General features: G+C 40.2%; 3 protein-coding genes across 3 annotated transcripts; 1 reads left to right on the forward strand and 2 right to left on the reverse strand.

The window, feature by feature from the left end:
- Positions 1-593: 593 nt before the first annotated feature.
- On the forward strand, positions 594-4,813 carry LOC112244005 (basigin). The gene is made up of 6 exons (XM_042314304.1): positions 594-746; positions 1,139-1,486; positions 2,278-2,538; positions 3,019-3,294; positions 3,556-3,652; positions 4,686-4,813. The coding sequence occupies exons 1-6, from the start codon at positions 737-739 to the stop codon at positions 4,759-4,761; spliced, it is 1,068 nt and encodes a 355-aa protein (XP_042170238.1). The 5' UTR covers positions 594-736; the 3' UTR covers positions 4,762-4,813.
- Positions 4,814-7,047: 2,234 nt separating this feature from the next.
- zgc:55558 lies at positions 7,048-17,692 on the reverse strand. The gene is made up of 5 exons (XM_042314302.1): positions 17,380-17,692; positions 13,287-13,399; positions 11,848-12,026; positions 10,217-10,376; positions 7,048-9,348 (listed from the first exon to the last, which is right to left on the reverse strand). Exons 2-5 carry the CDS (start codon positions 13,395-13,397, stop codon positions 9,235-9,237), a joined length of 564 nt encoding a protein of 187 aa, XP_042170236.1. The 5' UTR covers positions 13,398-13,399; positions 17,380-17,692; the 3' UTR covers positions 7,048-9,234.
- A 3,209-nt stretch (positions 17,693-20,901) lies between these two features.
- LOC121838694 (vesicular glutamate transporter 1-like) lies at positions 20,902-23,024 on the reverse strand. The gene is made up of 3 exons (XM_042314303.1): positions 22,546-23,024; positions 21,958-22,027; positions 20,902-21,326 (listed from the first exon to the last, which is right to left on the reverse strand). Exons 1-3 carry the CDS (start codon positions 22,621-22,623, stop codon positions 21,067-21,069), a joined length of 408 nt encoding a protein of 135 aa, XP_042170237.1. The 5' UTR covers positions 22,624-23,024; the 3' UTR covers positions 20,902-21,066.
- Between the last annotated feature and the right edge of the window lie 537 nt (positions 23,025-23,561).

Below are 23,561 nucleotides of genomic sequence, written 5' to 3' on the forward strand. Positions count from 1 at the left end.
GACTGGTTAGTATACTGTACATGAAGTATGTTCTGTCATGATGATGATGTTGACTGGTTAGTATACTGTACATGAAGTATGTTCTGTCATGATGATGATGTTGACTGGTTAGTATACTGTACATGAAGTATGTTCTGTATGTTCTGTCATGATGATGATGTTGACTGGTTAGTATACTGTACATGAAGTATGTTCTGTCATGATGATGACTGGTTAGTATACTGTACATGAAGTATGTTCTGTCATGTATGTTCTGTGTTGACTGGTTAGTATACTGTACATTAAGTATGTTCTGTCATGATGTTGACTGGTTAGTATACTGTACATGAAGTATGTTCTGTCATGATGATGATGTTGACTGGTTAGTATACTGTACATGAAGTATGTTCTGTCATGATGATGATGTTGACTGGTTAGTATACTGTACATGAAGTATGTTCTGTCATGATGATGATGTTGACTGGTTAGTATACTGTACATGAAGTATGTTCTGTCATGATGATGATGTTGACTGGTTAGTATACTGTACATGAAGTATGTTCTGTCATGATGATGATAATGATGCTTTTGAAATCCTCTTCTTCTTCATCTTGTTTCTCTGCAGGGTCTTGGATATCTCCAACTTGGTAACCTGGTTACCTGGTACTCCAACCTGGTAACCTGGTTACCTGGTTACCTGGTACTCCAACCTGGTAACCTGGTTACCTGGTACTCCAACCTGGTAATCATCCTGCTCATGACTACAGGTAAACTGGATGAGATTAAATATTATTTTAGTTGTATTTGTTTGTTTACCTCCTGAAAAGGAATTATCTGAATTTATGACGTTGTTGAGCATATAGTAGTGTACAGTCATACAGGGAAAATAGGGTGCGTACAGTTTCCAGTTGACAACTAAACCTCACAGTACTTCTCCTTTGGTGTTTTTTCTCTAACACTTGGAACTCTCCTAGAATAGATTTCAACACCACAAATGTACTTCTTACTTCTTGGAACTTCTCCTTTAGTTTGTCAGTAAAAAACACATTCAGCACAAGAGGTTGACCTCTCATAGTATATAGAGTGTGACCATCTTCAGTATCAATTCATTAATGATGGAATTACGATTCAGCATCCTGATGTGTGACCTATGTTTCAGGGTGTCTGGGTCAGGACAACGGGAGTGTGACTTACACTCCCAGGAGAGTCTGCTCCTTAGAGGGCTCTTCTGTGACCATGCCCTGCTCTTACACATTTCCCAAGGGTCACAAAGTCACAACAGCTTTCTGGTTCAAAGGTCAAGTGCCTGGTGCTGAGTCTCTGGATCTGAATTTGAACCCTGAGTACAAAGGCCGTGTGGAGTATCTAGGGGACAGTAACCAACTCTGTACACTGAGAATCACAGACCTGAGAGAGAGCGATTCAGGAACCTACAGCTTCCTGTTTGGGACTGACGTCAATCCTGGGGGATGGATGGGGAATCCAGGAGTCAGGTTAAATGTGACAGGTAAGGCCACGGCATGAATTCATCCACATGAATATGGATAAAATCGTTGTCCGTCAATGTTCAACTCAGCTATTTTTGGACGAGTTGCATATGCACAAAGTCTTCACAAAGGCAGACAAAAGCCTGTACATAGAAATAGAAGGGAAGCGCTACTAAAGTACACAATAGTAGATGTTGGTAGATAGAAGGTGCTCTTTGGTAAAAGGGGTGAATTGGTCATCAAAAAGAAAGGAGGACCAAGGCACTTCATATAAAACAAAGTTAAAAACTCCAACGCGTTTCAGCTGCATGGACTTCGTCAGGGAAATAAATGATAATACAATGCCCTCTTTTGAACAGCTTATTTTTGGGGGGAAAAAGTTGTTCAAAAGAGGACATTGTATTATCACTTCTTTGTCCCCCCTGACGAAGGCCATGCAGCCGAAACGCGTAAGCGTTTTTCAACTCTGTTTCCATTGAACATGACATACTAATAAAGGCATGTTAATTAATTATATGAAGAGTGACTTGGTCCTCTATTCTTTTTGAAAAGCATATGCATCTTTTAGACGGACAATCATCTCCACTGTCCATCATCCGTCAGCAGATTACTCACATTGAAAAAAACATTGGTTTCATCTGTAATTTTAAGAAACAATAAAATAGGAGAATCTTGTAGAAGCTTTGGGAGGAGAATGTATTATTCTTTATGTTACTGTCTGTTCTTTTCCTGGGTTTGACTTGATCTAATAAAGCTATTTTGTTTGAAATCAAATCAAAACTCAAATTAAAATGACCCCCACTCTACCCAGGGCTCCATGTTGATTTGACCCCTGACCTAGCTTTGGACGGCGAGTGGGCAGATCTTACCTGTGGCTCCTGCTTCTTGAGTGAAAATCCCACCTACACCTGGTACAGGGACAAACAGCCTTTGAACTACACCAACAAGGTCAAGGTTATGGCCAACTACCTGGAACTAGACCCGGTAGGCAGGGAAGATGCAGGCAGCTACTCCTGTGCGGTGAGCGGCAGAGAGGATTCCCCTGGTCCGGCAGTGATCCTTGTAGTGGGATGTAAGTAGTGTATAGAGAGGATATTAGAAATGTATTAATTTCATCTGTTTATGTCACTAGCAAATCATCTATTAGTTCTGAGAGTCAGCAACCCAAATATGGCTTTGTTTACTGACCTACATCTTAGCATTAGCTTGAAAAACAACAAAGGGGTATACTACAGCTAACTTTGATAAACAACTAGAAATAACCATTGATTTTCTGATTCATTAAGAAAGCTAAACTTCAATGTGTGTTTTTGGTTGTTCAGTCAATTAGACCATGTCATTTTAAGCTTGTTGTCTATGAATAAAACATTATTTTAGAATATTTAGTTAGCTGGCTAACTCATTGACCCTGCTTCGTAGTAAAGCCCTCTGGAGTGGAAGGACCCCAGTCAGCATGTGCTAAATAACATGCCATGAACAGCTCAATGTCACCACAACATGAGCTGTGGGTGTTAATCTAGATGTCACAAACTCTCTTCATTTTCTCCTCCAGACTTCCCAAAGAACACCTCAGTGTCAGTTAGTCCCTCTGGTGAAATAGTGGAGGGCAGATCAGTGACTCTGACCTGCAGCAGTGATGCCAAGCCACCAGTGGACAAATACACCTGGTACAAGAAGAATGAAGAACAGACGGGGTTCTCAGAAACAGGATCAGGGCAGAGTTACATCATCCTTAACATCAGCAATGAGGACAGTGGGCAGTACTTCTGTAAGGCTGAGAATCAATACGGACCACTTGACTCTGCACCTGTGCATCTCAGTGTAGCAGGTAAGATATCCATTTAATTAAGGCAGAATAGACCGGCCATACTGTAGGTCGGGCAAATGTCAGATGGGCTGGTTTATATTTCTCCTATTGGGCCGTTCTACATGATGATTATTAAGTTGTCAGATATGCTGGTTTATATTTGGCCTAGTGGGCTGGTCTCAACTAGTCAACTTCTGTAGGTGGTCACCTTCACCAGGGTTGTAGGTTAAATGTTCTGATGTGAGTATATGTGTCTTTATCTGGTCATTCGTCCTCTCCCAGGTAAACCAGTGTTTCCCTGGGCTCCCGTTGTGGGGGTGGTGGCTGTGTTGGTAGCTGGAGCTCTGCTAGTCATCGTCTATGGCACACTGAAGAAGAGGTGAGTCCATTAAGATACCAGGGTTGGGGTCAATTCCACTTAAATTCCAGTCAATTCAGAAAGTAAACCAAATTCCAATTTCAAATGTTCCTAATTGAAAAGTATTGAAATTTCAGTTTACTTCCTGAAATGACTGGAATGGAATTGATCCCAACCCTGCCATTAGGATACCTATGTTTTAAAGACATAGCATTTCATTGAACAGCTTATTGTGCTTCTAAGAGGCGAAGTATTTAGAATCCAGTTAGGAAATTATGGCATTTAAAATAAATGTCCTGAGACTACTACATGACCTTTACTCTACAGTGTTATGGTCTGTTGTCCTGAGACTACTACATGACCTTTACTCTACAGTGTTATGGTCTGTTGTCCTGAGACTACTACATGACCTTTACTCTACAGTGTTATGGTCTGTTGTCCTGAGACTACTACATGACCTTTACTCTACAGTGTTATGGTCTGTTGTCCTGAGACTACTACATGACCTTTACTCTACCTTTACTCTACAGTGTGAGACTACATGCACCTTTACTCTACAGTGTTATGGTCTGTTGTCCAGTGTTATGGTCTGTTGTCCTGAGACTACTACATGACCTTTACTCTACAGTGTTATGGTCTGTTGTCCTGACTACTACATGACTTTACTACAGTGTTATGGTCTGTTGTCCTTTACTTTCTACAGTGTTATGGTCTGTTGTCCTGAGACTACTACATGACCTTTACTCTACAGTGTTATGGTCTGTTGTCCTGAGACTACTACATGACCTTTACTCTACAGTGATGGTCTGTTGTCCTACTACATGACCTTTACTCTACAGTGTTATGGTCTGTTGTCCTGATGACCTTTACTACAGTGTTATGGTCTGTTGTCCTGACTACATGACCTTTACTCTACAGTGTTATGGTCTGTTGTCCTGAGACTACATTACCTTTACTTTACAGTGTTATGGTCTGTTGTCCTGAGACTACTTACAGTACAGTGTTATGGCCTGTTGACCTGGGACTGCTACATGTCATCTGTCACTCTCTCCAGGAAAACCCCAAGAGGAATGAACTTTATCGGGGAGGCACAGATGGTACCTTGTGGTAAACTGACACACACAGTCTGATGACACGTACATGACTCTGAATAAAAGGACAATGTCTCCTGAGTATGACACTCTGGCTGTAAGTTTCTCCCTTGAAAAGAACTTTGATGATTTACGAGTTAGTCACAATAATATTTCCTTTCTCCCAAAGTGTGCACATGTTCCCCAAGTTTAAAGTGACATCTGGTTCTCTCTCTCCTTTCAGAATGGTCTGCTGTCCTGAGACTAAGACCTTTACGCCTGAAGAAGATGGTCTATTGTCCTGAATACCTTTACTACAGTGTTATGGCCTGTTGAAGACCCTACATGTCCTGACTCTCTCCAGACCCTACGCCTGAAGACTTTACGCCTTGACGCCTGAACTACAGACCCTCTGTTAAAAAGGACAATGTCCTGAAGACCCTACATGCCTGAAGACCCTACGTGAAGAAGACGCCTGAAGAAGACCCTTTACGCCTCTGAAGACCCTACGCCTGAAGACCCTACTGCCTGAAGACCCTACGCCTGAAGAAGACCCTACGCCTGAAGACCCTACGCCTGAAGAAGACCCTACGCCTGAAGAAGTACGCCAGAAGAACGCCTGAAGACCCTACGCCTGAAGACCCTACGCCTGAAGACCCTACGCCTGAAGAAGACCCTACGCCTGAAGACCCTACGCCTGAAGAAGACCCTACGCCTGAAGAGACCCTACGCCTGAAGAAGACCCTACGCCTGAAGAAGACCCTACGCCTGAAGTTTAAAGCCTGACGCCTGAAGAAGACCCTACGCCTGAAGAAGACCCTACGCCTGAAGAAGACCCTATGCCTGAAGAAGACCCTATGCCTGAAGAAGACCCTACGCCTGAAGAAGACCCTATGCCTGAAGAAGACCCTATGCCTGTGTCCTCAACATAAATAGGGTTAGAAGTGAACACCATGTAACCCTTTGAAAATTATTAAAAAGGGTATAATTTTTAAATGATCAAATTTAGAGTTGTATATTTGTATTTCTATAGGTAGACCTAAAAGGTTTTTAGGCAAAATAACTCATTCAAAACGGAAAGCTAATTGAACGTGGGAATATGCCAGGGCTATTGTATAAATAGAACAAAAACGAACTAAACGTTTAAGAGATCTTAATTTTAGTTTATAAATATTTTGCTACAATGACAGTTATCTACCCAACTCGTTCCTTTCTTTTAGCATGTGCACGTAGTAAGTACACCATCATACTTTTCAAAGGCATTAAGTCATTTGTTTCATTTATATTTCATTCTAAGTCACAGCACTCTCTTGCTCTTGGTCCTCACCTTGCTTTAGCACCTGTGCGTTTGATCAGTTTCTTTATGAAAATATTTCGTGAACTCCATGACAGTTGCTAAAGCAAAGGGCTAAAGCAGCACACAAGTAGCCTACAAATACATGTTGGGCCCAACATGTACTGAGCGCTACTGGGAGCGTTATTGAAGCGGGCGAGAAGGCAGACGATCCAGGTTTCGGGAATCTCGCTCCTTGCTCCGCTCAGATACTCCGTCTAGAGAAGCAGAGCCATTGTGCCACTAGAGGGCGGTCTCCCTCCATTTGATCCTGCTTACTGATATATTTTATTTAACCAGGAAGGGCTCATTGAGATTTGAAATATATTTTTCAAGAGCGTCCTGGCCAAGATCGGCAGCACCAAGTCATTACACAATTACACAGACAGACAACATGCAAAACTACAAGTCATCTCGTAAAAACCAAAGAATCCACAAGAGTATAACAAAATCATAAAACAGCAAATTAAAAACAATGATTCCCTGACCTGTCAGTCAACATTCTTCATCAGTGATTTAATGGGACAAGTTCTTCCAGTTGAAAAGTATTTTGTAAGGCGTTCCAAGACGATGGCGCAGAGTATATAAAAGCCCTTTTACCAAATTCAGTTTGGACATTTGGAACAGTTAGCAGGATAAAGTCCTGCGAACAAAGAATACCCACTACATTTCGGAACAATAAAAATGCCCAAATAAAATGGTAGTAAACCCAAAACGGCTTTGTAAATAAAAGTATACCAGTGACTGAGCTTACTGGTGACTAGAGAAGGCCAGCCAACCCTGGTATAAAGTACAGTGGTGCGTAAGGGTTTTGCAGTTTAAAATAAATCTCAAAGCACCATAAAGGGTGTCAATTGATCTCAACCACGGAGCGGAAGCATTCATATAAAAACATCCCTAGTCTAGTAAAGGCAGAAATGTAGCTGATACCAGCTGATTGACAGAAAGGACGGCCCATAAGTGGCTTTCTATTCAACTTGTTTCCACCACAAACAAAGACACACAAGTCCAAATAGCCAAAAGCCACTTTATTTATGAAACAACCTTAACGTGACTAGACCAGGAGTATGAAGGAGTGGTACGACCCAGTAACTGGCGGTACAACTCAGTAACTGGCGGTATGCTGTCTCTCAAAGTGGAATGTATTCTAGCAGTGTTGCTCAACTCCATCACAGGTCCCCCTAGGGCAGGGGGTACTCAACCCTTACCCTACGAGGTCCAGAGCCTGCTGGTTTCCTGTTCTACCGGAATTAGTTGCACCCTCCTGGTGTCCCAGGTCTAAATCAGGCCCTGATTAGAGAGCAACAATGAAAAATTGCAGTAGAACCGGCTTTGAGGTCCAGAGTTGAGTTTGAGGACCCTAAGGGTTGCACAATTGTTTACTTTAGTCCAGCACTACAGTAGCACAACTGCTGCAACGATCAACAAGCTCTTGAGAAGTTGTGTCAAGTGTGTTAGTGCTGGGCTATAACAAATATGTGCAACAGGGGGGCGATGAGACTACACTCCCGGAGAGTTGAGTAACACTATTAAAACAATGGTACTGTTGCACCGGCCTGGGCAATGTAACACTACCATAGACACCTATAGGTTACACTCAGTAACTACTGCATCTTTAGGGGGATTCTTCCTCTGCTCATCCTGCTGGCAACACCAGGGTCATTGTGGGTTCACCTCAGCCCACATATTACATCAGTCGTTTGGGATGAGACTAGAAAGTGTCCAATGACCACATTTAGCATAATTCCAACCAATAAAACAGCATGTTTTCACTCAAAGTGTTGGTCTGACACCTTTCAGTGTGTAAATACCTGTTTCTGTCCCCCGATGCTCTTGTCTAACACTTCAGATACCTGCGGACTGAAATAATTAAAATGTTGCAGATTGAAATACATGGTACAGAATGAACGCTGTTTCCATCTCCACGTTTTCTCTGACACGTTCCATTTCAACCTCTTGGGGAAAAGTCCCTGGCTTCAGCTATTAACAATGTACAGCTAGAGATATTAGCAAATTACACATTACTCATTTGCAAAGGCCGATTGAGTTTTGAGATCATTCAGCTCAAATTCCTGACCACTAAACCACCATGCCACTTAGCATGAAACTATTGTGCATGCACTAAGGAGTATGCTAGCATGGACATTGGAACACATACAGAATTTGTATCTGAAATAATACCAGACGACGGACATCAAAATGGAATCTGGCGATCAGAAGTCACAATGGACATGTTCATGTGCACAACTTTAATGGACTTCAAGCTAGGACACTGAACAGCTAGCCTAAATAATTAGACATGATCCTATAGAAATGGCAACAGTATAAGGCCATGTTCACACAGGCAGCCTAATTCTGATATTTTCCTCACTAACTGGTCTTTTGACCAATCAGATCATCTCTTTTGCCAATAATTGGGAGAAAAAAGAAAAAAAAATCCCAATTGAGCTGCCCATGTAAACGCTGCCTAATGACACAATAGTGAGTTGTGGCCTTCGACTCTGTGATTGGATTTTTTTTAAATACAGAAAGTGAGAGTGAGGACCAAAATACCTTCTCTATTACAACCCTGCTGAATCGTTTAAAAAAAGAATAACAGAGATTGCCACTTGTGTAAATACTGAAGAGAAAACTACCTTGGAATGCAAGAACAGCTAGCCTACACTGGCTTCTTGCAATGCAGAACATGTTGGCAAAGACCAAAAATATTTTTTTCCCCCCTTAGGGTAAAAAAAATAAACAAAATGATCATTTGGAATGTGTAGCTATGAGACTTGCACCATCAATTAATCAATTAATTACTCCTCAGATATTTACCACTAGGGGCAGTAAAGTGACGTTCACATTTAAACCAACCGAAGATGGCGGCTTTAAACCCAGTCTATAAATCCCCTCTTCAATGCTACAACTTCTACTTTCTTGTTACAATTGTCAGAAAACAACGTGGATAAACTGAAGTCACAATTCTAATGGAGCAGCCAATGAGAAGCAACAGGAAGTGAAGTTTCCGTTACTACGGTAACGACACTAATGACAGAAAGTGGAACTTGATGCGTTCACCATTCCAGATCACCTGTCAATACGAGAGGTTTACGTCTCCCATGTGGTAAAGGAACTGCAGTGTGTGGGGGGTTATGGGCTATGTGCAGTGTGTGGGGGGGGGTTATGGGCTATGTGCAGTGTGCAGTGTGTGTGTGGTGTTATAGAATGGTGCAACGTCTCTGAGTGCTTTTCTTGCTCTTCTTGTTGCTGCGGTTGGTTTCCTTATACCTCCTGATCTCTCTGACTAGAGAGTAGAACGCCTCCTCCACGCCCTGAAACAAAGACACAGAAAGGAGAAACCTTACACTCCAATGAAGCGTGATGGAATGCAGCCTGGTCGCCTTCAGTCGACTCAAAAACAGAACAAACGAGTAGAATAGAAGAGTGCTACCTGAATGTATCCCATATCAAAGTTATCCCATTTGTGCCCTCAAATACTGACATGACGGCTGTGTATAAATGTGTTATGTTATCCAATACCTTTAGTGAGTCTGTTGAGTTTATTCAAATGATACACACAACAGTTAAGACACAGGTGTCTGTCAGGACAACACATCTCCTCTGACCCTCCCTGTTTAGGACCAAAACACTCCTTAACAGCTTCTACCCACAAGCCATAAAACTGCTGAACAATTCATCAAATGGCCACAGGACTACCTACATGTACAAATGACCTCTAACCTGTACACCCGCACACTGACTCGGTACCGGTACCCCCTTTATATAGCCTCGTTATTGTTATGTTATAGTGTTACTTTGTATACATTTTTTAAACTTTAGTTTATTTGGTAAATATTTTCTTAACTTTTCTTGAACTGGACTGTTGGTTAAAGGCTTGTAAGTAAGCATTTCACGGTAAGGTCTACACTTGTATTCGGCACATGACAAATAAAGTTTGTTTAGATTTGTCCAGTTTGAGGCCTAACAGGCCTGCTACAATGGATGTATCATCTCTGCAGTGTGAGAAGTAGGAGAGCGAGGCGCTGCTCAGCGTCTGGTTCTATTTCAACATTCCCGCCTGTGAACACGTGATGAAGTGGATCACGTGCTGCTAAAAGTTCTGCTTCCAGTGTAGCTGGTCCATTCCTACTGCTCCCCCGTGTCGCTCCCCCGTGTCGCTCCCCTGGCTAGAAAACCCACCTGTCTGGTTTTGGCAGAGGTCTCCACGAAGGGCACACCATAGCCGCGGGCCAGCTCCTGAGCCTGCCTGCTCTCCACGCTCCGACTCCCCAGGTCACTCTTGTTCCCCACCAGCACCATAGGCACACTGTCACTGTCCTTCACCCTGTTGATCTGTTCTCTGAGGAGGAGAAAAAAGGAGTGAGAAGTGGAAAGGAAGAATAGGACCAAGAGGTAGAGTCATGTGCCAAACAAATGGACATGACAAAAAGAACATCTAAATATACTTCCAAAGCATCGTCTCCATTGTCAGTGACAACGCAGTTCCTCCATGTCCGCCTGGCCGGACGGGAACCCACATGGTTCAAATGATCACGTTGACTTCATGGGCCGTCAGTTCTTGCATTCATAGAGCCATCTATACATTTGAGTGGCTACAGATATCCAGTCCCATCCCTCAGCTTTAACCTTTTGCGTGTAGGGGGCAGTATTTTAGTTTTTGGCTAAAAAAACATACCCATTTGAAACGGCCTATTTCTCAGCCCCAGAAACTAGAATCAGATTAGGATGGAAAACTCTAAAGTTTCCAAAACTGTAAAAATATTGTCTGTGAGTCTTACAGAACTGATATAGCAGGCGAAAGCCTGAGGAAAATCCAATCAGGAAGTGCCTCTTATTTTGAAATCTCTCCGTTCCTATGCATCCCTATCCTCCATTTAAAGGGATGTCAACCAGATTCCCCTTTCTATGGCTTCCCTAAGGTGTCAACAGTCTTTAGACATAGTTTCAGGCTTTTATTTTGAAAGATGAGCGTGAAGGATCACATTGCGTAAGTGGATATGTGGGGGCTCTCAGAGTGAGTTTTGCGCAAGTGAGTAAAGCCGCCATTGTTCCTCCCGCTGTTATTGAAAAACCTACACACTCGGTTGATATATTATCAAATATATATTTTAAAAACATGAGGATTGATTATAAAAAACATTTGACATGTTACTGTGGACATTATGGAGACTATTTGGAATATACCTCTGCGTTGTCGTGACCGCTCTTTCCTGTGGATTTCTGAACATAACGCGACAAACAAACGGAGGTATTTTGGGTATAAATATAATCTTTATGGAACAAACGGAACATTTGTTGTGTAACTGGGAGTCTCGTGTGAAAACATCCGAAGATCAAAGGTAAACAATTTTTTTGATTGCTTTTCTGATTTTGGTGACCAAGCTACTTAAAGCAAACCAAGTAGTGGGAACTCTGTTTAGCTGTTGTTCCACATTTAGAGTTGGGCCTTAATTGGGGCGTGATGCCTAACGGAGTCTGACAACAGGGAAAAGAATGCTAACGGAACATCATAATGACTCCACAGAGTTGTGTTCAGTAGTTGAGGACCGTAGCAAAACCTTTGGTCTGTTGCGGAACATTTTGCAACGGAAATAGTTTACTCCAAACGGAAACCATTTTGCAATGGAAACTAGAGTTTATATTGGACAAATTCAAGTAGGTCCCTCCCAGTTTCCTTCTGTTTGCTTCCTAGTGTAAACGGTTTCCGTTGCAAAACTTTTCACAAACAGGCCAAATGTTTCACTACGGTCTGCTAATAATGAATACACTCCAGGTGTCGGACAGCAGTCACTGTGACAGACAGTCAGTACCTGTACAGGTGAACATCCTCAAAGGACTTGATGTTGTTGATGGCGAACACACAAAGGAAGCCTTCCCCTGTCCTCATGTACTGGTCCCTCATGGCGCTGTACTCCTCCTGACCTGCTGTGTCCAGGATGTCCAGCAGACACGTCTCTCCGTCAATCACCACCTGCTTCCTGTACGAGTCCTAGATTGAACATAAAGCTTAAGCTTAATATCCTAGAACTCTTAGCATAAATGAGGAATTCAAAACAATGGGACCAGCGATGCTAATAAGCAACACCGCTGGGAATCTATTTTCAGAAGCTTCCACATGGAATTATTAGGTTTTGCTAACCTGGATATATTCAACCTAGTACAAGTCCTAAAATAGGGGTGTGTTCATTAGGCACCAAATGGAAGGAAACAAGCAGAAACAGGAAGGGACTACGTGGACTTGTCCAATGAGAAAATGTTTATTTTTGTTTTCCATTGCAAAACTATTTTTTTCTGTTGCTCTAATGCAGTGGGTCCCAACTCCTGTCCCGGAGAAACCCACAGCAGAACACATTTTTGTAGCCCCGGACAAACAGACCCGATTCAACTCATTGAGGGCCTGATGACTAGTTAGAAACAGGTGTGCTTCTCCGGGGCTACAATAAAAACGTGTACTGTTGGGCGTACTCGAGGACTGGATTTGGGAACCGCTGCCCAAATGAACATTATCCAGAGACAACAGGTGCCAATTTCTAATAGACTCCTACCACCTACCCATAGGTACTGGTGTGAATCTGAATGGATTGGAAAGTATTATGGTAACAATGTTTGGAAAGTAATAACCCCTCCCCTTTGCCACCCTCATAGCTTACAGAACCACTCTGTAAATCATTCTAACCGTTTAGCTAGCGGCAACACTTATCCTAATGATCAGGGGACTGTGGATAGATATTATAGAATAGAATCTACATAGACTCCATATAGTGGGTTGCTACGTTTGAAGCAGACAATTTCAATTGAATTAACTTACTATTAAATGGCAACTCCACAACTTTCTAACCTCCTATTCATTATTTCCATCACCAAACCAGTGTCTACATCTGTGGAAACGGCTCATTTCTACATTAAAAAAAAGATAAATCATTTTTAAATGACATCAAAGTAAAAAAAAAAAAGATATATATTTTCAAACACTGACATTCACGTTGATGGGGGGAGCAAGAAATAGCATCCCTTTGGCTAGAAACTCATTGTAGTTTTTGAAAATCAGTTTCTCTTACTTTTAATTCTACCCTGTGATGTCACAGAAGCATTTTTTTTAGAAACCCTTCTTATACTTTTTAACTACAGATCATAACAACGTGCCATTTTCATATATGCAGACACTGGTTTGGTGCTGGAGATATAAGGGGAAAAGTGGCGGAGTTGCCCTTTAATAAGAGTCACAGAGAGACAAACACCTGCAACTCACCTCGATGGTGGGGTCATATTCATCCACAAAGTGATTCTGGATGAGCTGGATAGTTAAGGCACTCTTCCCAACACCTCCAGCACCCACCACAACAAGCTTATACTCAGTCATGCCTAGAGAGAGCGGGAGAAAGAGAAACACGTGTTTCCATTAAAGCTTCACATAGAAATGTGTGTTATAGATCTGTCCTTCTCATTGAAAGCAAGTCTACGTGGTAGATCTGTTCTATGTAAGCTATTACTATGCTTCCCGTTCTTATGTTATGTTTTGTTTCTGCTTCTTTTGGTTTCTTACACCAGCTTCAAAACAGCTGAAAATACAATATTTTTTGTAATAGAAAATACAATATTTTTGTTTATGGAAAATATATTTCACAGAGGTTTAGATGGTACAATGGTTCTCTACACTATACTATCTCTATCTTCTCTACACTATACTATCTCTATCTATATATCTCTATCTCTATCTTCTCTACACTATACTATCTCTATCTATATATCTCTATCTTCTCTACACTATACTATCTCTATCTATATATCTCTATCTTCTCTACACTATACTATCTCTATCTATATATCTCTATCTTCTCTACACTATACTATCTCTATCTATCTCTACACTATACTATCTCTATCTCTATATCTCTATCTTCTCTACACTATACTATCTCTATCTATATATCTCTACACTATACTATCTCTATCTATATATCTCTACACTATACTATCTCTATCTATATATCTCTACACTATACTATCTCTATCTATATATCTCTACACTATACTATCTCTATCTATATATCTCTATACTATCTCTATCACTATACTATCTCTATCTATATATCTCTACACTATACTATCTCTATCTATATATCTCTACACTATACTATCTCTATCTATATATCTATACATCTCTATCTTCTCTACACTATACTATCTCTATCTCTACACTATACTATCTCTATCTATATATCTCTACACTATACTATCTCTATCTATATATCTCTACACTATACTATCTCTATCTATATATCTCTACACTATACTATCTCTATCTATATATCTCTACACTATACTATCTCTATCTATATATCTCTACACTATACTATCTCTATCTATATATCTCTACACTATACTATCTCTATCTATATATCTCTACACTATACTATCTCTATCTATATATCTCTACACTATACTATCTCTATCTATATATCTCTACACTATACTATCTCTATCTATATATCTCTACACTATACTATCTCTATCTATATATCTCTACACTATACTATCTCTATCTATATATCTCTACACTATACTATCTCTATCTATATATCTCTACACTATACTATCTCTATCTATATATCTCTACACTATACTATCTCTATCTATATATCTCTATCTATATATCTCTATCTATATATCTCTACACTATACTATCTCTATCTATATCTACTATCTCTATCTATATATCTCTACACTATACTATCTCTATCTATATATCTCTACACTATACTATCTCTATCTATATATCTCTACACTATACTATATCTATATCTCTACACTATACTATCTCTATCTATATATCTCTATCTTCTCTACACTATACTATCTCTATCTATACATCTCTATCTTCTCTACACTATACTATCTCTATCTATATCTCTATCTTCTCTACACTATACTATCTCTATCTATACATCTCTATCTTCTCTACACTATACTATCTCTATCTATACATCTCTACACTATACTATCTCTATCTATATATCTCTACACTATACTATCTCTATCTATATATCTCTACACTATACTATCTCTATCTATATATCTCTACACTATACTATCTCTATCTACTATATCTCTACACTATACTATCTCTATCTATATATCTCTACACTATACTATCTCTATCTCTATCTATATATCTACACTATACTCTATCTACACTATACTATCTCTATCTATATATCTCTACACTATACTATCTCTATCTATATATCTCTACACTATACTATCTCTATCTATATATCTCTACACTATACTATCTCTATCTATATATCTCTACACTATACTATCTCTATCTATATATCTCTACACTATACTATCTCTATCTATCTATCTCTACACTATACTATCTCTATCTATATATCTCTACACTATACTATCTCTATCTATATATCTCTACACTATACTATCTCTATCTATATATCTCTACACTATACTATCTCTATCTATATATCTCTACACTATACTATCTCTATCTATATATCTCTACACTATACTATCTCTATCTATATATCTCTACACTATACTATCTCTATCTATATATCTCTACACTATACTATCTCTATCTATATATCTCTACACTATACTATCTCTATCTATATATCTCTACACTATACTATCTCTATCTATATCTCTATCTCTACACTATACTATCTATCTATCTATACTATCTCTATCTATCTCTACACTATACTATCTCTATCTATATATCTCTACACTATACTATCTCTATCTATATATCTCTACACTATACTATCTCTATCTATATATCTCTACACTATACTATCTCTATCTATATATCTCTACACTATACTATCTCTATCTATATATCTCTACACTATACTATCTCTATCTATATATCTCTACACTATACTATCTCTATCTATATATCTCTATCTTCTCTACACTACACTATCTCTATCTATATATCTCTATCTTCTCTACACTACACTATCTCTATCTATATATCTCTATCTTCTCTACACAATGACGGCTTGTTTTGTCACATTAACTGAAATTAGGGAAACTATTTAGAATTTTAGCAACCAGAAAATGGCGGAGCGATTCCTGCATATTGCATCTTTAATAGCACATAGAATGACAGACCTATAACTCCCATTTCTATATACATTGTTGGGTCACCCAAAAAGTTACATATTGTAGCTTTTAATGTTGAATCCATGTACATTCATTTTTATAAAAAAAACATTTTTTACACCTTTATTTAACCAGGCAAGTAAGTTAAGAACAAATTCTTATTTTCAATGACGGCCTAGGAACAGTGGGTTAACTGATTTAAGTACTAGTTGCTTTCTTACTTGTAAAAAGTTCTGAAATGTCTGTGTGTGTAATTGTGTGTGTGCCTGTCAGATTTACACCTGACTGTATGGTTCACTGTAGAGACCTTAACCCAATGACCTCAAAGAGACTTGGACCTCCTGCCGTAATGATTCATGTGTTGGGCTTTACAGTAGCTGGACCCAGATTCGAGTTCTGGTCGGGGCTACCCCCTCAAAATTGGCTACACTGGTGTCAGATGTGGGATGGCACCCGTGAGGCCATCTGAGAGGGGTGTACACCTGAGCAACTTGGTATAGAGAAGCGTGGGTCACACTCTCCTGAAGGAACGTGGTAATGTAGAGACCTTAACCAAACCTCAACAAGACATTCTGACCTCTTGGCATAATGGTTAAGGTGTTGACTTGACAGTCTCTAGATCAAGGTTTGTGTCCCCAAATTCATAACAATATTATACATTAACTCATTTCTGAAACAAACAAGTCCTACATTTTAGGCAAATTATATACTTTCTGTTCAAGTGTGATGAGGTGTTCGTCTTTCTGTCTAATTAGGTACATTCTAGACAATATTTCTGTACACTTGGGGGACCCCTTTTGAGTGAGGAGCATCCCCCAAAGGCAAACGCTCTGTATACTATTTCAATTGAAAACAATGCATTAGTAAGACAAAGGCACGAGGAAACCTGTGGTGTCTACAGTACAGCCAACAACAAGTTCATATAATATGCTTTTTTCAGTGATTTGGAATAGCCCACGGCCCGGAGAATTGTCTGATCATTGCAGGATATCAATCTTTATTCGCGGTCATTACAAAAATATGCTGGTATCTACTAGCAAAGAGGCCGGCTCTAATTTGACCCAGATTTGTATGGGGGCTAACGTTAGCTAGCATAGCATAACTGACAGACTGCGGTATATGACACACTAGGCATAATACAATCACTGCATTTCTGCGATAATAATGTGGGCCTATTGCATGAGGAAAATGACAAAAATCAGAGCGCTTACCTTAATTTGGTTGGTCGTTTTTCACCAAACAAAAATGCAGCGTTTGAATGACAAAATGAGATTAGTGCTACATAGCCTGAAACAATTTCCTGATTGAAGCCAGCTAAGAACAAATATATGCTTTTAGAAACTGCAATTTTTGCCGCAATTGAGCCACAAATATGTCAAATCACTGTTTGGCAATGAACGGGAAATATAGGCTGAATATAACTCGAATTAATTTAAAGGTAAGAATTAGTAGTAGGGGAGTAAATCTCTCTAGACTCCATTGTGGTTGAAAAGGGGTAAGGCTTTCACGGCAAACGCAATCAATGGTATTGATTTAACAGCCAATACCATTGTGGTGAAGTAGACAGACAGTAGAGTAACCTAACCAGAATGGGGCTTTCATTCTACTTCCGGTTATACCCGCCTTCAAATCAGAAACTGACCAATCAGGAACCGACTGAAAGCCTCATTGGTCGTGTCCGAAAAAATAAATCGCATGCTCTCAACGCCTTGATAGTCCCGCCTTTGTACGAAGATTAACCAATCAAAGACATTGCTGCAGTGAGGTTTGGAAAGAGCGCACTCGAGTCTGATTGGCTCGATTATTTGGGTTGTTGAGTGTGCGGAGATAATTTGACCACTAGATGGAATCACTGTACTAGCGGCTAACCAACCGAAAGGCTGTAAAAAGAGCTAACCGCTCCCGACCAAAATATACAGTATTTAGATGTCTGTGAAAAACAGACACACAGTCAAGATCGCTTTGTTCATTGCACGCGATTGACACGTTTCAAGCACAAGGTTGATGGCCCAATTTCATGGGGTTTCCCTAAAAAACGATATTCAAACTGACAAATTGGTTGAGGATAATATTGGGAAATAAAACTGGAATACCTTCATCTCTATTGGGTTTGCTGTAAGTATCGAACTGCATTCGTTAGAGGATTGGTGCTGTAAAGGTCAGTAGTGGAACCCTGACAGTGATGGATCAAACTGTGTTACAGCTCACTAAGGATTTAGGGAAGCACACACACACACACACACACACACACACACACACACACACACACACACACACACACACACACACACACACACACACACACACACACACACACACACCAGTCTCCCCCTCACCTCCCTGCCATAACCTAGGCTACAGCCAATCCCCTGCATCCTGCCCCATTTCTCTCTCTCTCTCTCTCCTACTGAGTGCATCTGCTCTTCTCACTAATCTTTGCCTAAAATCACAGAGATAATCCAGCATCCATCTGTCATGGAGGAGAGAGAGAGAGAGAGAGAGAGAGAGAGAGAACATTGGGAATATGAATGTGAATATTATGTAAAAAGTTACAAATTCCTTGTGCTCTTACAATACCAATCGCTGTATTTACTAAAATGTACCAGTGCTATATGACTACTGTAACCAATATGCTATTGTAAACTTAGAAAGGGATAAAAACAGAACTATGGATCGATTGTAAACAGTAATGACAACAGGGGTGTAATAACGATGAGACCATTTTATATATATGTATATATGCTATATGACTAATAACGATGAGACCATTTTATATATATGTATATATGCTATATGACTAATAACGATGACACCATTTTATATATATGTATATATGCTATATGACTAATAACGATGACACCATTTTATATATATGTATATATGCTATATGACTAATAACGATGACACCATTTTATATATATGTATATATGCTATATGACTAATAACGATGACACCATTTTATATACACCTTTTATTTTACACATATACATATTTCATACATGTCATATTTGTTGTGTGTTTTTGTATGTATATGTCTGTATGTGTTTTTACATGTTGTTTCCCCACAGGTACGTTTCAACAAGACGGAGGAGAACATGGAAACAGGAAAGTAAGAATCCAAGAGACAAAAGAAATCAACAGAAAAACAACAACAACAACACAACTATAGTAACAAGTCCAGGATTGGTTGCTCAAATGTTCTGTTCAGGACACGTAAAGCATACAGTCCCCCTTAGCCTCGCACACATACACTGTATAGTATGACAGAACACACACACCTGAAGATACAATTCATATTGCTAAAGACCAGTACTAGACACACATTGCACGACGTGGTGCAATGGCAACCGCACATGTTTTCCATCACTGCACAAAAGGGTAACACACAATTCACCAACAGTCAGTCATTCACTAACAGGCCGACAAGTTTCATCAAATGAAATAATAAAGCAGCGTGTGTTCACACATTAACATCCTAAGTCATCATTACTTCTCTTGTCACACGTGGACACGTTGTGTGGTGCACTCACTGCACCCATGAAACCATCATTACAGCATGCTCACCGCACAATGTTCCAGCACCTGCACCCGACACACACACACACACACACACACACACACACACACACACACACACACACACACACACACACACACACACACACACACACACACACACACACACACACACACACACACACACACAGCTAACCTTGTGGGGACATACAGTTCAGTCCCATTCAAAATCCTATTTTTAACCCTAACCTAACCCTAACCCTAAGTTTAACCCTAACACGAACTCTAACTCTAACCTTACCCCTAAACCCCCTAGAAACAGCATTTGATCTTATGGGGATCAACAAAATGTCACCAGTTGGTCAAATTTTTGTTTGTTTACTAGTTAGTATAGTTAAACACACACACACACACACACACACACACACACACACACACACACACACACACACACACACACACACACACACACACACACACACACACACACACACACTTCGGGAGAGTACTGTCTAATACATAGAAACGTATATAGAAAGGAACAGTAACCTACATACAGTAAATATTGACTTCTACATATAAGTGCATTCAGTGATTTTGGCAAAATGCCTAAAATACTGAGAGGGTAATATGACAATAATGACAGAATTCTGGAGCACCATTTAACTGCTCTCTGACAGGATTCAGTGGAGTAACTCATGGCCCTTTCTCATGGATATAATGCCCACTTTGCCGATGCTCGAAACATTGGACTGCTGTGTGCAACATAGGCCAGTAGCAATTGAAAATAAGCATTGGGCTGAGTCGCAGTCATCCATACCACCCTTTGCTAAAAAACAACAAGCTTTTCATAAATGAGACACTTACATTTGATTTCCAGAGACACTCACAAAGTGACAGCTCATGGAGAATTATTCGTTTGAAAGTAAATGACATGTAAATTAAACTCAACTGATGAGTGAGCAACAGTGACCCAATAAGAGTTTCAGGTTCAACAGGCAAAATGTTCATGCACGCACGCACACACACGCACGCACGCACACACGCACGCGCGCACACGCACACACACACACTTATACAAATGCATACAATTCATATAATGTCCCACATGTGTAAATGTACGTATATACAAAAACACACCTATGACAATTTGCTAACCCTCTATCTTCCCTCACTTACATGTCATTTGCCAAAACATCTGCCCTTTCTTATTTCACCTCTCTCTCTTCCCTATCTCCCCTCTCTTCAGACTTGAGAAAGGTACAGTATACTTAACATGGACTTAAGTCAGCCTTTTTAGACTAAGGTCCATGTTTAGTCAATTTATCTCAAGTCTGAATAGGGCATTATGTGAGCTCCCTCTCTCTCTCCACTCCGTAGAGTTACTGGTTGTATCCCGGAGGTTGAACATATTCCTCCGTCTTCTCCCAGTCCTGGACCCACCCTGCCCCTCCTCCAGCACCCCCTCCTCCGTTGGGGCCCGCTGTTGGCTGGCTCATGGCTCCGTACTGCCCCCCTCCGCCAGTGCGGTACATCTCTTCCGTCTCATTGGCCAGTTCGTCCTCATCGATGATGCCACACTTCTCATCGCTGGTGTCCTCCTGGTCCGCCCACGGCTGCTTCTCCCCTGACGCAAAGATTCCTGGGAAAGAGCCAGGAGGATATTTCAGAATGAGGTTTGGGTCACATTAGATTCACACCTCGGTCTATTCATAAGGCACCAATTAGAAGAAAACTGATGGAAACAGAAAGGGACTAACTGAGCTTGTCCAATTAGAAAGGTTAGCGAAACCTTTTGCTACGATGTGATTAATACTTTATGTGGCAAAGTGAATTCAAATATAAGTAATCACATTCTCAATTGTGATTGAATTCACACAATTGGTTTCAAACATGATTTTTAATTGAATTCAGTCTGAATTTCCTTTAGGGTTCACACATGATTGATTTGGTGAAGGATATACATCAGTCATTCATCTTGGATTCAAATGCGATTTCAGCAGAACTCAAGTTGCATTCATTCGTATATTGGTGATTTACATGAGCCACAGTCGATTCATTTGTGGTTCACGCTAAATTGGCACTGGATTCCCAGTATTTTACACATCATTTATTTGCGATTCACATAGGAGTCATGTGATTTAGAAACCCCTCACACGTGGTTTGTTGATGAAATTAAACATTTGCATAAAATTCACAAAGACTCCCTGAACTATAGGTTCATTGAAGGACTGACTGGAGCTTCACACAGGAACCAACACATAAACACATACCATAGAAAATCACTCCACCATAGTGAACAACTGAAGCAATGAGGAAGACACCCTGCCAATCTTCACGCGACTGAGAGAGAGAGAGAAGAGGTTTTAAGATCGGGAATTATGGAAATAGAAACATGTTAGAACCATCATGTTGACAAATTCTGGACAGTTGAATAGTTTACAAGCAGTTTATGATCAGACCTAATGCCTTGTCCTGGAGGAAAAACCATTCTCACTAAATCATGTCCATTGAAAGTTCATTTCAGTCTTTTTCTGCTGTCTTGCCGACAACTCATGGAATTGTCTTGACAATGACAATGAAGTAGGTAAAGCAGAGATAGATCCGGGACCTGCCTACATGTTAGTCCAGGACTAGGCATAATCTGTGTCTGGGAAACTTCTCCTCCATGTAACTGGCTAAATGTAATGCCAGTTTGATTGAACAGAGCTCTGTGTGTCTTAGTGATTCCCCTCCATGTAACTGGCTAAATGTAATGCCAGTTTGATTGAACAGAGCTCTGTGTGTCTTAGTGATTCCCCTCCATGTAACTGGTTAAATGTAATGCCAGTTTGATTGAACAGAGCGCTGTGTCTTGGTACCTTGTGTTTGGTCATGGCGCCCACTATAAGAGGGCACACCATTCCCGACAAGGTGCCCACTCCGTTGGAAATGCCCATCAAAATGCTGGCATAGCGGGGGGCAATATCCAAGTGATTCACGTTGAAACCTGAAGAGAGAGGGAGGGATGGGGGGACAGGAGAAATGCAGAGAAATATGTTGGTTTGGAACCCAGAACCAAATCTCCCGCTATGTAGCAGTCTGTCTGGAGAGCCTCACCATCTGACCATGCTACAAACAACTGAAGTATGAGGCTTTCCTTATCACCAGTAGGCTGCCTAATCTAATCTAACCACAACCTTACCCAAACCCTAACTACAACATTACCTTAACCACAACATTACCATAACCACAACCTTATCCTAACCACAACCTTATCCCAACCCTAACCACAACATTACCATAACCACAACCTTATCCTAACCCTAACCACAACCTTATCCGAACCCTAAACACAAACTTATCCCAACCCTAACCACAACATTATCATAACCACAACCTTATCTTAACCCTACCATAACCACAACTTATTAACCTTATAACCACAACCTAACCACAATTTAACAACCTTATCTTAACCTAACACAACATTACCATAACCACAACCTTATCTTAACCCTAACCACAACATTACCATAACCACAACCTTATCTTAACCCTAACCACAACATTACCATAACCACAACCTTATCTTAACCCTAACCACAACATTACCATAACCACAACCTTATCTTAACCCTAACCACAACATTACCATAACCACAACCTTATCTTAACCCTAACCACAACATTACCATAACCACAACATTATCTTAACCCTAACCACAACATTACCATAACCACAACCTTATCTTAACCCTAACCACAACATTATCCTAACCCTAAAATAAGACTAAAAACCTCATAAGAATCTGATTATAGCCCATTTTTTTTCACAGCATGACCATTTCAACAAAAATCCCTTTCAAAGTCTGAAAAGGAAAGAACAGTCCTTAGG

Source organism: Oncorhynchus tshawytscha, unplaced genomic scaffold, assembly GCF_018296145.1.
Source record: "Oncorhynchus tshawytscha isolate Ot180627B unplaced genomic scaffold, Otsh_v2.0 Un_contig_8108_pilon_pilon, whole genome shotgun sequence".
In the NCBI taxonomy this organism is placed as follows: domain Eukaryota; kingdom Metazoa; phylum Chordata; class Actinopteri; order Salmoniformes; family Salmonidae; genus Oncorhynchus; species Oncorhynchus tshawytscha.